The 12,965-nt window shown below is 39.9% G+C and overlaps 1 protein-coding gene and 1 long non-coding RNA gene across 3 annotated transcripts in view; one reads left to right on the top strand and one right to left on the bottom strand.

Annotated features, from left to right (window-relative positions):
- The window catches only part of NAV2 (neuron navigator 2), a 220,797-nt gene extending 211,926 nt beyond the window's left edge, over window positions 1-8,871 (top strand). For both annotated transcript variants that reach the window (XM_062607289.1, XM_062607288.1), the window contains 5 exons: window positions 106-177; window positions 647-843; window positions 1,275-1,393; window positions 6,254-6,457; window positions 7,535-8,871. In XM_062607289.1, the coding sequence (XP_062463273.1) occupies window positions 106-177; window positions 647-843; window positions 1,275-1,393; window positions 6,254-6,457; window positions 7,535-7,660 (718 nt within the window). In that variant the 3' untranslated portion in view covers window positions 7,661-8,871. The remainder of the gene's footprint in view (window positions 1-105; window positions 178-646; window positions 844-1,274; window positions 1,394-6,253; window positions 6,458-7,534) is intronic.
- The window catches only part of LOC134157867 (uncharacterized), a 281,636-nt gene that overhangs the window by 110,528 nt on the left and 158,143 nt on the right, over window positions 1-12,965 (bottom strand). The window lies entirely within an intron of this gene.

The following is a 12,965-nucleotide window of genomic DNA, read 5'->3' as shown; positions in this document are numbered from 1 at the left end:
AAAAATGATTGACAGAAGAGGCTTGAGTAACCCTTTGTAATGTTGAGGTTGTTGTTTTTCAAAGCAAGTCTGATTTGCTTGATTTTGTTTTGTTTTTTTTAATAGTCCATATATTATTGGCACAATGAACCAAGCCACCTCCTCAACACCTAATCTTCAACTTCACCATAATTTCAGGTACTGTTTATTCATGTTTCTCATTTATGTTTGTGGGCTGGCAAAGGGGTAATGGCTACTGAGTCATCTGAAATTGCTCTTATCAACTGAAATAGCAAACTGAGGGAGAAATACCATTCACTCGTAGTTGCTGCCCTAACGTGCAGCTTTGTTATGATGCTGTAATTGAAGTAACTGCAGTTCATAATACTTCCAGAGGATTGTTCACATATTTGATCGTCTAAGAAATTTTAAATAAGACAATATTTAGGCAAACTGAATGAGAAATAAGCTGAAACAATGCACAGTACAAGTTGTTGCAGCTACTGAGCTCATCAGCCCGAAGTAACTTTGGCTAAGAAACATATACAACAGGGATAACCCATTTTGATCATGATAATAATCTAGAAATAAGACAAATTTAATCCACAATAGTTAGGTTCAGTAGCATGAAAGAGAACCGATAGACATCTCTGCTGTTCTGCCCTAGATGGGTGCTATGTGCTAACCACACTGAGCCAGTCAAAGGCTTTCTGGGCCGTTTCTTGAGAAGAAAACTAATTGAAATTGAGATCAGTGGAAGGATGAGAAATACGGAGCTGGTTAAAATTATTGACTGGATTCCCAAGGTCTGGCAACATCTGAACAAATTCTTGGAGGCTCACAGCTCCTCCGATGTTACTATTGGTAAGTGCTCTGTCTGTATGCCCAGGTATACATAAATAGATGTATTTTGTTTCCTTGTATAAGGGGTGTATCTGTACATTTCTTTGTTCTAGATCAGGTTAAAAAGGTTTCTTTAAAACCCTACTTTCACATGGCAGCGTACTCTAAGGCAAACTGTACAAAATCTTTCTGAACATCTTTTTTCCTAAATAAAAAGTCCTGGCTAGAAACTGTGTTAGGAAATCTGGTTGTTTCCACCTTGACGCCTGTAGTTTTTCAAGTTGATTCAGAGGATTTTTGAGCTCTCACAAAGAGCAGTTCACCAGCTAGCTACTTATGTTCTCACATCTTTGGCTTCTTTCTCTAGAGGACTGGAAGTAGTTGTTTGGTCCTGTTTTTGATGTGTATCGTAATTGGAATTTGAGTGTAATAATCTGAATTTTCCTTTCCAGGTCCACGGCTCTTCCTCTCCTGTCCGATAGATGTAGATGGTTCTAGAGTTTGGTTTACTGACTTGTGGAACTACTCCATCATCCCCTATCTTCTGGAGGCAGTTAGAGAAGGGCTGCAGGTGAGCAGGCAAAAATGAGAATCATAGGTCTTGAGTTGGTATCCATTGAAAAGGCAACACAGCATCAGACAAAACTTAATAATGGCAACACTTTCTGGAGGTATAACTTTACACACTGTACACCTGCATGTCTGTCCTGGGTTCAGCAGTAGCAGTCATGTTTCTCCTTCTTGGTAGCTGGTGCCGTGCAGTGTTTTGTCTTTCGGCTCAGGAATAGAGCTGATAACAAGGATGTTTTGGTTTGGCCAAGGACTTTGTGAGCCTCATGCTCTGCCAGGGAGGAGGGGAGGCCGGGAGGAAGCAGAGACAGGACACCTGACCCAAACTGACCAAAGAGGTATTCCATACCACAGCACATCATGCCCAGGATGTAACTGGGAGTTAGCTGGAAGGGCTGGGAGACTGCAGGGTTGGAGGAGGTATCAGTCAGAGCTTGGTCGGGCTTGGGGGGTGAGTTATCGGTTGGCTGGTGGTGAGGTGTTGTATTCTCTTCCCTTGTTATTTCCTTTATCATTATTGTTATTGGTGGTAGCAGTAGTGATCTGTGTTCTATGTTAGTTACTAAACTGTTCTTATCTCAACCCGTGGGAGTTGCATTCTTTTGGATTCTCCTCTCTGTCCCTCTGGGAGTAGGGCGAGAGAAAGAACTGGGGGAGTGAGTGAACGAGTTACCTGACTGAGTTTAAACCACGACAATGTCTTTGAAAAGGTAACCTAAATTGTCATTAATTTTAGGCAGAATTATTCTCTTCAAATAATTTTGAATTGGGCAGTGAAAGCACTGAAAGTCCAAACTAGATTTTCTGAGAAGTGTTCAGATGCCAGACTGCTGACATTTTCAGTGGGGGGAGTTAGACACCGAAATATGTTTCAATAATCTGTTCCAAAAGCACACGTTCAAATTTTACTGTGCCTCTGAAAAATATTTGTGGTCATTAACTTAGTTATGCAGAATTTTCCTCTGTAAATCAAACCTTTCAACAGAGGAGGAACAAAAGCTGTGTATGTAGAGAGACATATTAATGAGTGACAGGATCAGTATCTGTGATGTTTTGATTACTTCTCAGTCTACAGGATTCATTTATAATTCTTTCAGAGTCCATAGTGAAATCATCACTGATTGCCTCTACTTAGTAACTGATTCATACTCCAGCAATTCGGATAGCTTTAAGCATCGCCATGCAATTCTTAGCATCTACAGAACTATAAAGCTTGCTGGATTCAGGAGGGTTCAGTGGAGGTTTGCCGTGGACTTGCCATGGAACTATGGAAAAGGGCTTTTTTATTCTTTGGTCCTCTTTTCACAGAATACAGCACATAATTTGAAAGACAGTTTTGGCAATAGCGTCATATCCGTAAATCCTGGGCATTGAATGCATGAAAGCTAAACATGAGATCACACATACGGAAATGAAAAGGTGCATCACAGCGAGAGTCAAGAAGGTTGGAAAGGGGCTAAAGATGGATAAAGAATAGGGAATTATGGCAGTGCATTGGGAGCTTGTGTTTTGATAGGACTAGTGCCATTCTGAAGGCATAATTATATCTGATACAGCTAGGAAGAGAAGAAGGTACTTCTCCAAGTGAAAACATTTATTATAAAGATAGAAATGTGGAAAAGGTTCAGGAAAGAGCAGTAAGTATCATTAAGATACTGGAAGCATTATTCAATGAGAGAGGTGAGAAATTCAAACTATTCAGTTTATTCAAGAAGAAGCTAAAATATTTGTTGGTCTCTGGTCCTCTGCTTTAGTCTTTGAGGGGGAAAAAAAAGCCTAGTGGATGTTTGGCAAGTTTTGACCAGAAAAATCCAATTTGTAAGAAAGATACAGCTTGCCATTGGTAAGAATAATTAACAGTTATAAAAGTTTACTTGCAGAAGTTGTAGGTTCTCCATCACATCTCTGAAGTGTTTCTGAAACATGGAATACCTCCACGTACAAGCTCCATAGAGAAACAGTTGTGTTGCAGAATGGTTCCTTCATGTTTATGAAGTATAGTTCTCTCCATTCTGCTACCGCTTAGGGCTCACCACTGCAGTTTGTTAGGATGCCTCACCATGAAGAGCTTCTACTAATGGCTTCTTACAAATCTATGAAATACATGAGTTCTTTGACAAGCTTGGGTTAAAATTTGGGCAAACTGCTGTTGCTGTTTAAAAAGTGCCTGACAACCTCGTTTTCTTTGGGATGATTGTGGTAGATTCTTAGACATGAGAAACGTGATAGATCCAACAGCGCAGAGCACAGAGAGGAACTTTGTTAGAACAGAACGGTTACATAAAACTTCCTATAAAGGAAGGTAATGGGAGCCAGTAATCTTTTTCACCTAAAACAAGAGAAGGGAGCGCATGTGATTCTGTTTCCTGCTGAAATGGAGAAAACTGATACTCACAGTGGTGCTTGTGCTGCTTGTAGCTCCCACGTTGCTGATCAGTAAATGTGGAAAGCAAAAATAGATTAGTAACAGAACCACAGAACAAAGTTAATAAAACTGTCTTTTTGCTTGCTGGTTTTGCCTGATACCTGCATCTTTCCTTAGGTTATTTGAATGGCTTGCATTGCAGGTGTAAGGATTTCACTTTCTCATGTTGTGCTTTAGATTCTTTATCTGCTTCAGTTCTTTTTCCCTAAATTTCTTTAATTCATTTCTATTTAAGTAACTTCTCTTTTGTTTAGTTGATGGATAAGAATAATGCTTCAGACAGTGTTGTGCTACTTAACAAGCTAATGCTAGAAATGCATGTTTCGTTTTGGCCTATTTTCTGTCCCCCACACACCCACAATGGTTCCTCTGAGAGCACCTCTTCTCTCATGAAGTTGCATGACAGAAAGGAAGGGTGGACTGTTGATTTCAGTCTGATCCCAGTGGCGCTAAACGGAACTAATTTTGTATCTCTCCTTCTCATTTAGGGAACTATTTTGGGTCAAAGGCGAGTGAGCCAAATGGATCCTTAGAATAATTGCTGCGATTGGAGCTGAGCTTTTTTATTCTTCAGAACAGGGATCTGAAAATTAGAGGGTTAGATAAAACCCAAGTTCTTCCTGCTTGGTGTATCAATATGGAGTGCAGAACCAGCAAAAAGAGGAATCGAAGTCCCTCTAGCTTCCTGCCACCATCACTCATGCTCCAGTCATTTCCTCTTTGGTACTTGTGAAGCAAACTGATCCTTGCCCCCTTAATTGCTCCCTAGAAAAAGTGCACGTGAAAGGGATAGACAGACCTGGCTGCTGTGGAAGGAAGTAGTGAGTTTGTCAGTCTCTCGTCTGCTGAAGATACCTGATGATTTCATATACTGAAATTGGAATTTGACTCACTAGCTAATTTTCATAAGCGAGCCAGGATCCACACAGACCTACATAGAAAAGACCTGAAAAACATAAAATCCTCTTCACTTATTAACTGACGTGCCGTAAATTCAAGAACGAAATTAAAATACAGGATCTGGTTTACCGCTTGAAGATGTTATTTGGGCTGTGGAAGAGGCTGTTAAAGATTGGCTAGCACCATCTGCTGGGCACTTTGCTTGGGCTGAGTGCTGCTTCAGAGTAAAGCAGAAATTGGTATTTAGAGCAATTTAATACTTTGGGCATGCAAAAAATGAAACCACAAAAAACCCAAAGAAGAAAAATAATGATGAGAAAAGTGAGATACTCTTAGATCTGTCAGCAAACTGATGAATTTCCTGGTAAGAGCTCTGATTTTTCCCCTTGTGCATTGTGCAGGAAAGGGATAGTTCTCTGAATTCGAGTGACAAAATGCCAGTGACCAGCTCCAGTTGCTGAAAGATGTTTAGGCTGAAATTTATAAAGCAGAATTAAGCATTTTAAAGACACTTGAAGCTGTATATATGCTTTAGAGGGTCTTGTGGCATTAAATTAAGTGTATTATCTAATTAAGGCAAACTGAATATAACAAGGGGAGGAACATGTTTGGGTTCAGTAACACTGTTCAAAACAGGAAAAGGTTTTGGAATAGAGCTTGCTTTCTTGAAATAGGAGCATAACCACAAATCCTACTGGTGCTTTTTGTTGGTTGAATACAAAGGAATTCCTGTGCCTTGAAAACGTTTTGCTATGACATGCATCATTATTGCCTGATGACAGGTCTCACATTTCCTCTTACACATTCCACTGAGGGTGGCTTCCCAAAGACAGCAAATGCAGGTAAGGCAGCTGCTGGTGTGATCCGGATGTCAGTGTTAATGGCCTCTTTGTATATAGATTTCATTTAAGTTAACTTATTAAGTGAGATTACTTTCAGGTCTCTCTTCCAACTGGTGCCAAGAGAAGGGCACTGCAGTCTCACAGAAGGTGGTCAGACACTTCCAGATCAGTTGCCGTTAAAAATTGCTTTGTATGTGATTGGGGTCACTTGTTTATGCTCTTCCCTGCTCACAGGTGTTTTCTGCAATCCAAGAATCATAGAATCACAGAATGGTTTGGGTTGGAAGAGCCCTTAAAGCTCATCCAGTTCCAACCCCCTGCCATGGGCAGGGACACCTCCCATTAGACCAGTTTGCTTCAAGCCTTGTCCAGTCTGGCCTTGAACACTGCCAGGGATGGCTGCTTCTCTGGGCAGCCTGTGCCAGTGCCTCACCATCCTTACAGGGAAGAATGTCTTCCTAAGATCTAATCTGAATCTAACCTGTTCTAGTTTAAAGGTATTCCCCATTGTTCGATCACTACATGCCCTTGTAGAAAATTCCTCTCCAGATTTCTTGTAGGCCTACTTTAGGTATTGGAAGACTGTTACAGGTCTTCCCTGAGCTTTCTCCAGGTATGTTAATTTTGGTTAGGAAGGAACTGAATTAAATGGTTGGCTGATAGGAATGTTTTATGTGGTTCTGTGCTTTTCCAGTTGTATGGGAGGAGAGCACCCTGGGAGGATCCTGCCAAATGGGTGATGGACACTTACCCCTGGGCAGCCACCCCACAGCACCATGAGTGGCCTCCTCTGCTGCAGCTGCGGCCTGAAGATGTGGGCTTTGATGGCTACTCAGTGTCACGGGAAGGCTCAACTAGCAAACAAGTTCCAGTAAGCGATGCTGAAGGAGATCCTTTGGTAAGCTCTCTCATTTCTGAAATGGCAGAACTGCTTCATTTCCCTTGTTTCTAGGGATTAGAAACAGGAATGAGAAAGTAAAGGACAGCTGAGGAGTGATTAAAAGCTTTAGAATGATAAAGCAGTGTTTCTAGAGAAGTCGTCAAGTGAACTCTCAGAATGAATTTGCATGGAAAGCCAGTTCAGTTTTTCAAGAAATGGAGGAAGTTTTTCACATTCAGTTATGGAGGTTACTTTGAGGACTCATTTTTTGAGGAGTGACTGAAGGTGACTGTAATAAACTTAATTCCTACCGTGTGGAATTAAGTATGTGATATTGTTACACATACTTGAATAGCACAGTGGATCCTTTTCATTTAGCCTGTTTTGCCACAATCGCAAAATAGGCTTGTTGCTTTCATTCATGTGGCTTTGAGAGCTGTATTCTTGACACCAAATGAAAACTGAGATTTTCAAAGAATACATGAACTAATTTATGAATCAGAAATACCACACAAGAATGTAGAAAAATGTTAACATGTAATTGTATAAAAAGTATAAATTGAGCTTGGAGGTAACACTGGATGTACATTTTCTTCCAGTGGGGAACAGCTACTGAAGCTGCTGTGCCAGCTGAACACCCTGAAACTGTTCTGTTGAGGTGTTCATTTTTCTGGACAGTTGGTAGTATAGAAATGTGTGTTCCGGTTTTTACCAGCTCATATATACATATGCAAACATTGAGCTAGGTATTAGGATGTTTAGATTTGCTTCATTTGACTGATCTGTCTATATTTCCATGGGTCAGAGGAAGAGAGGGGTAGGATGCTTGTCAAATACAGCTGTCAAGTAACCCCTTCAATCTTCTCATTTTTGCCTTCACTGGAACAGCAGTCTTTATGACTGACTTCCTGGCTGCCATAAGACAATTTACAGTTAATATCTCTCTTCAGAGTCTCATTATCAGTTATGCTGCTTGTTTCTTCCTTTCGTTTGTTTTACCCACTGGCAAAGTGAGTGCCACTGGGACTTTCATATGGAGTTGATATTCTGTCTACCTCAGAATACAGATAACGGTGATGACCTGTGCCTTTGCAGATGAACATGCTAATGAGACTGCAAGAAGCAGCCAACTACTCAAGTCCTCAGAGTTACGATAGTGACTCTAACAGCAACAGCCATCACGATGACATCCTTGATTCATCTCTGGAGTCAACGTTGTGATTTTCCTCGGATGGAAAGAGGTGGTTCCCATTATCGCTCTCCCACTTAGCAAGAGTCCTGCTCACAGACTCATGAACACATTCCTGGGCTGGGATCTCAGTGTTAGAGCTGCAAGAACAAGACACTTGGAATCAGTCTTGAACCTGGGTGCAGGCAACCCAAGCAACCTTTGTATTCTTTTTCTTTTGAGAACTGCACTAATTACTTTGTTTTCTTCTGTTTAGTTGCTGTAAGCTCTCATACCTAAGATACTGAAGATGTTAAAAGTAATCATAATTACTAAAAGTTGAAGGGGCGGGAGGGGGAACTTCACAGCTATGAAGCAAACAACTTTGTGCCATGTACTGTCCAGAAGGAGAGGGGAGAGGAAATACTTGCCTATGCTTCTTCTGACCAAACACATTTAGGTGAGGGCTGGACTTTTACCAACCAACTTTGTAGTTTAAACTCAGCTTCATAGAGTTCTGGTGCTATAACAATATCACTTGCCTTGAAAATAACACTCAATAAAGGCAAAGCTGCAAAACAGGGAAGTTTGAATAAATATAAAAAAAGAGAAAAGGAAAAAAAAAAAAAGGAAAAGCGCTGCTCTCCTTGCCAGTCTGAGACCTTGGCTCTCTTTCATTGTGTGTTTATAGATAGATATATATATATATATAGGAATATATAAAAATATATATACAGTCTGAACAAGTCAGGTTTTTTCCAACACTGTGTAACAATCAGTCCAACCACAAGTGACAAATCAGGTAGCCCTTTGCTAGTTAAGGCCTGATTCTCTTCCACTTACATCCACGTAACCGACTCAGTTGACTTCAGCGGCATTCGCAGTCCTGGGGACTTGATGATCTTAAAAGTCTTTTCCAACCTAGTTGATTCTGTGATTCTATTACACTGATGTATTCACACTGAGGTGAGGGAGTTTCCCTCCTCTGTGGAAGTCAGTGCAAAAGGTCCTGCAGCTCTGAAGGACCTTTGGTGAGTCCTGTACACAGAGGTGAGCTACACCCCTGGAAATTGATTGATCGGACTCTCAGTTGCAAATTCTTGCCATGAAATGTTACAGCTGTTTAATAAAAACTTGAGGTTTTGTTCAGAGATTTCGTTACAATCAGCATAAACATATAAATGGGTTAGTTAAAACTCAGCTCTGTAACAGTTCCAGTGCTACTCTGGTGAAAACATTTGTGATTTTTCTTTTAAATTAAAAACTATAATAGGATTTTAGCAGTATTCAGGTCTGGAAACCAAGGAGGGAAGGTACTTTTAAGTTCAGCTGGGCCATGCTTTTGAGTTTTGGCAGAGCCATGAACCTGGTTTTCTTTCTCCTCTGAACGCACACAACTATGCTATCGGTGTTCAGGCTGGTACTTCTGTTTTGGGAACAAGAACACCTCCCAAAGAATTGCACTTTCCTTTTGATGGCAGCAAAAGCTTACACCACCATCACCACAGCATCAGCTGTACCTCAGCAAAAACACCACTCCTCAGTATGGGTTTGTACAAGCCTTTCCAGCTATCTTTTGGTGCTGATTTTTAAAGCAATGCCTTATTTTGTACTAATTGTGTTTGATTAAATTAGTGCTGTATATGACAGGGTTTTATTTAAAGAAACAGGGCTAAAGTCATCTCTTGGAATATCATAAGTTGCTGTGAATATTGTTTGTAAGAGATACTAGATTTTGTTTTAATGTGGCAAAAAAAGGAAGGAAATGAGAGAATGTTTCAGGTCCATATCAATCTGCAGCTGATAAATCACTGAAGAGCTGTTTTATCCATGCAGGGGGTGGGGGGGAGCTTTTCAACTGAAATAAATGCTGTCACTAATAAATTACAGGAATATGCTGGGGTTTCGATGTACAGAAAGAAAACTTACTACAAACACTTTTTTTAAGAGCTTGTGGGTTTAAAGTAACAGACAAGTTCATGCTTCTGTGACTCAGCTTGAGAGGATCATTTTATTATACCTCATGACTTACTGTAACATAACTGTACTTTGTCTTACTGAGCTGGTCTTGAATCTGCTCCTGTTACAACTTTTAAGTGCTGATGACTTTTTTTGTTTTTAAAGAAAAATATTTTAAAAGAAAAATTTAAATATTTTAATGATGGGGGTGGGGGAAGAGCTTGGTGTTGTTACTGTTTTAACTCTACAAACTCTTATTTCATTATTTCACTGAATGAAATACCAAGGCTTATTCAGTCGGTTTCTAATCCAGTTCTCGGTACTGTAAAAATGGGATAAATCTGTATGAAATCACATAGCATGCTGATGATGAGTTTGAGAGAGGTGAATTTTTCCGGTAGTCTTGACAATTGTGCTTCCTAGCACTGACTTTACCTGCTACTACTGTGAATTTCAGTACCTAATCCCCCAACTGAATCCATGCAGACAGAGCATGTGCCTGTAAAAAAAAAAAAAAAACAAAACAAAACAAAAAATCCAGTTGCAGGGCTAGGGCTTTAAATGGAGTTGATATCCTAGAAGATGGCTCAGTTAACCTTTAACTGGATGCTGTAAGACATGTTTAAAATGATGTTTTATTTGTGGGAAACGGGGTATTTTTCTCATTTTTAATCCTGTGCTTAAGCTCAGGAAGGAATTTCTGTTCTTATTTTTTATTGACCCTAGCTTGGATTACAGTGAGAGGCAGTTTGGATTAGGCTAGTCATTCTAAGCATCACAATATTCAGTGTCTCTTCTGAAATTTCAGGAAGCAGGGTTACCTGTTGTGCACACGTCCTAGTTTTTATCAAGCCTCTCCATAGATTTAAGTCTTTAAGTGACTTTGTTCTTGTTTAAGGCTTTTTCGAAACACTTCCTTATATTTTTGCCTTTTTGTTTCTTACAAAGTTGGCTTGTGTAAAAATAAAAAAACAAGGAAGAAATGTAAAATTCTATGCAACATTCGTGTTGAGTTATAAATTGAAAGTAGAAAACCATTTTCTTCAGAACTGCCAAGAATGATAACAGGCCATAAATGAAATGTGGTTTATTTGGGGAAGGGGAGGGAGGGGGTTGGTTAGCCTTTTTGTACATTTTGGAAGAAGCAAACTGCTATTTCATTGTTGATGCTTAACTTCGGTATTATGTGTATGAAATCTTGTCTAAATGTGGCCAAGGAAAAAAAACTGCAAAAAGAAAGCAAAAAAAAAACCACTTTGTTGCTATTCAATGGAAGGTTGCTGTTTTGATCTAGTTGTTTCCAGTGGAACAGTTTATGAAATATGTTCTATAAGATGTACATTTTTTCATTGTAACATAGAAATGTAAATATTTGATTAAAAGTGCTGCATTTTGATGAATTTTTTCTAGCCATTTTTAAAGAGAAAAAACTAGGAATTGAGTATTTTGTGTATGTTTATGATGTTTTCCATTTGCTCTTCTCCCTATTTAATTTTCAGTTCTCATTTAGGATTGGAATTTGTGAATGGTCTGTTTGAGATCATGCTTCCCCTTTCTCACCCTCCCTGTTTCTCCCCCTTCCTCACCCCCTGTGTCATGGAGAATAAAGCTGATGATTGTACCAGTCTTAAATTATTCATGATTCAATAAATTTGATGCTTATTTATTCAGATTTGTGGCTTCCCCGAACTCTTAATCAGCATTTTCTGGGGTTTTTGTTTGAAGATTGTAAGGTTCACTTTGCTGTTATTGGCTTCCTGTAAGTACTTGTGGAAAGATGCCAACCACATCCAGGAGGAAATTTAGCGGAGGGACTACACCACTGCAATTCTCTTGCCCATAGCTAATGTTTGCACACATCAAGATCTGCTCAAGACAAGACTGGTCTATCCATTTAGAGTGTCTCAGCATAAGGCTCAAAGTCAAACAGGACGTGGCCATCAGAATGTACCCTGATACCAGCTGGTTCTAGCTTCTTCAAGACAAGTCACTGTAGCTTACAGGGACTGCAGGTGCAGTGTGTGTCAGGCCTAGTCTGAACATACTTTTCCAGAATGGCCTTTACAGAATCACAGACTGGTTTGGGTTGGAAGGGAGCTTAAAGCTCATCAAATTCCAACACCCTGCCATGGGCAGGGACACCTTCCACTAGAACAGGTTGCTGCAAGCCACATACAACCTGGCCTTGGACACTGCCAGGGATGGGACCTTCTCGCAGTACTTAATTTGGTGACCCTGGGCAGATCAGACTTGTCACTTAGAATAAAGCCATCACATATTTTCATTTGCAGAAAAAAAAAATGACAAAATTTTCCTGGTAACTTTGTGAAAGCAGAGTATTTGTTGGCATCACTTGGATCTCCAAGAAGAGGTCTAGCATAAGTATGAGACCATCTTACAAGTCTTCACTTGCTCTGGTGGGTCTTTCAAACTTTTTATTCTCTTCTTTAGGGAGTTGATTTAAAGGAAACTTAAGGGCATTAAGCAATTCTGTTTACAGACTCAATAGAATGGTTTGCGTCAGAAGGGACCTTCAAAGCTCATCTAGTCTTAACACCTGTGCAACTAGTCTAACATCTTCAACTGGATCAGGTTGCTCTGAGCCCTATCCAGCCTGGCCTTGAATGTTTCTAGGGATGGAGCATCGGCATCTGCAGCCTTTCTGGGCAACCTGTACATTCCACACTTTATTACAGTTTGCACTTCACCTAGTTGATAGAGACAACTATGATACATGGTGATAAATTCACAGTGCCCAGTAGGAAAAGTAGGGATCTGTTGTCCTTTCTTTCAAATAAAGAATCTTAACTGCAAAAAAAAAAAGTACTGTCTTCAGAAAGGATAAATCCAGACCCTTCTGCACTTAAAATGAGTAATTCCTAAAAGTAGTTTTTGTTTTTTGGGGTTGTGTTTTTTTTTTAATTCATATTTTCTATTCATACTTCTGCTTTTGTTCTGGTCAGTCTTTTTAACTGTTCCTTGTAGTTATGTGTCCTCTACTTACTGATATAAAATGTTAATGTTGGTAAGACAGATCCACCTGTATCAAAGAAAGTTTTGAAAGATTCTCTGTAAATTGATGATCTGCGCTCAGTTGAACCTAAAAATAGTCTTCTTTCAACAACACAGCAGTGCAAAGTCTACTTCAGAGGGGCTTCATCTGTCCCTCCACAATAATTTGCCAGAGGCAAATAGTTTTGAACATGTTCATGCAGATTTGTCTGTGTTGTGTAAACTTCCTTTGATTCACAGGGTTGCATGTTTTAGAAATGGCCCTGGAAAATGCTCCAGCCCTGATCTTGAACAATGTTTGAATCAGCGCTGGACTGGCACCAAAATGCTTACTATCTCCCAGGAAGTCTTCTTCCCTTTCTTCTTTCTGGCTGCCCCGTCCATTCC

Source organism: Pezoporus occidentalis, unplaced genomic scaffold (assembly GCF_034315485.1).
Source record: "Pezoporus occidentalis ecotype Australia unplaced genomic scaffold, CSIRO_AGI_Poc_V1 ctg121, whole genome shotgun sequence".
Classification (NCBI taxonomy): domain Eukaryota; kingdom Metazoa; phylum Chordata; class Aves; order Psittaciformes; family Psittacidae; genus Pezoporus; species Pezoporus occidentalis.
Note: the sequence above shows the minus strand (reverse complement) of the source record. Positions and strands in the feature narration are given on the sequence as shown.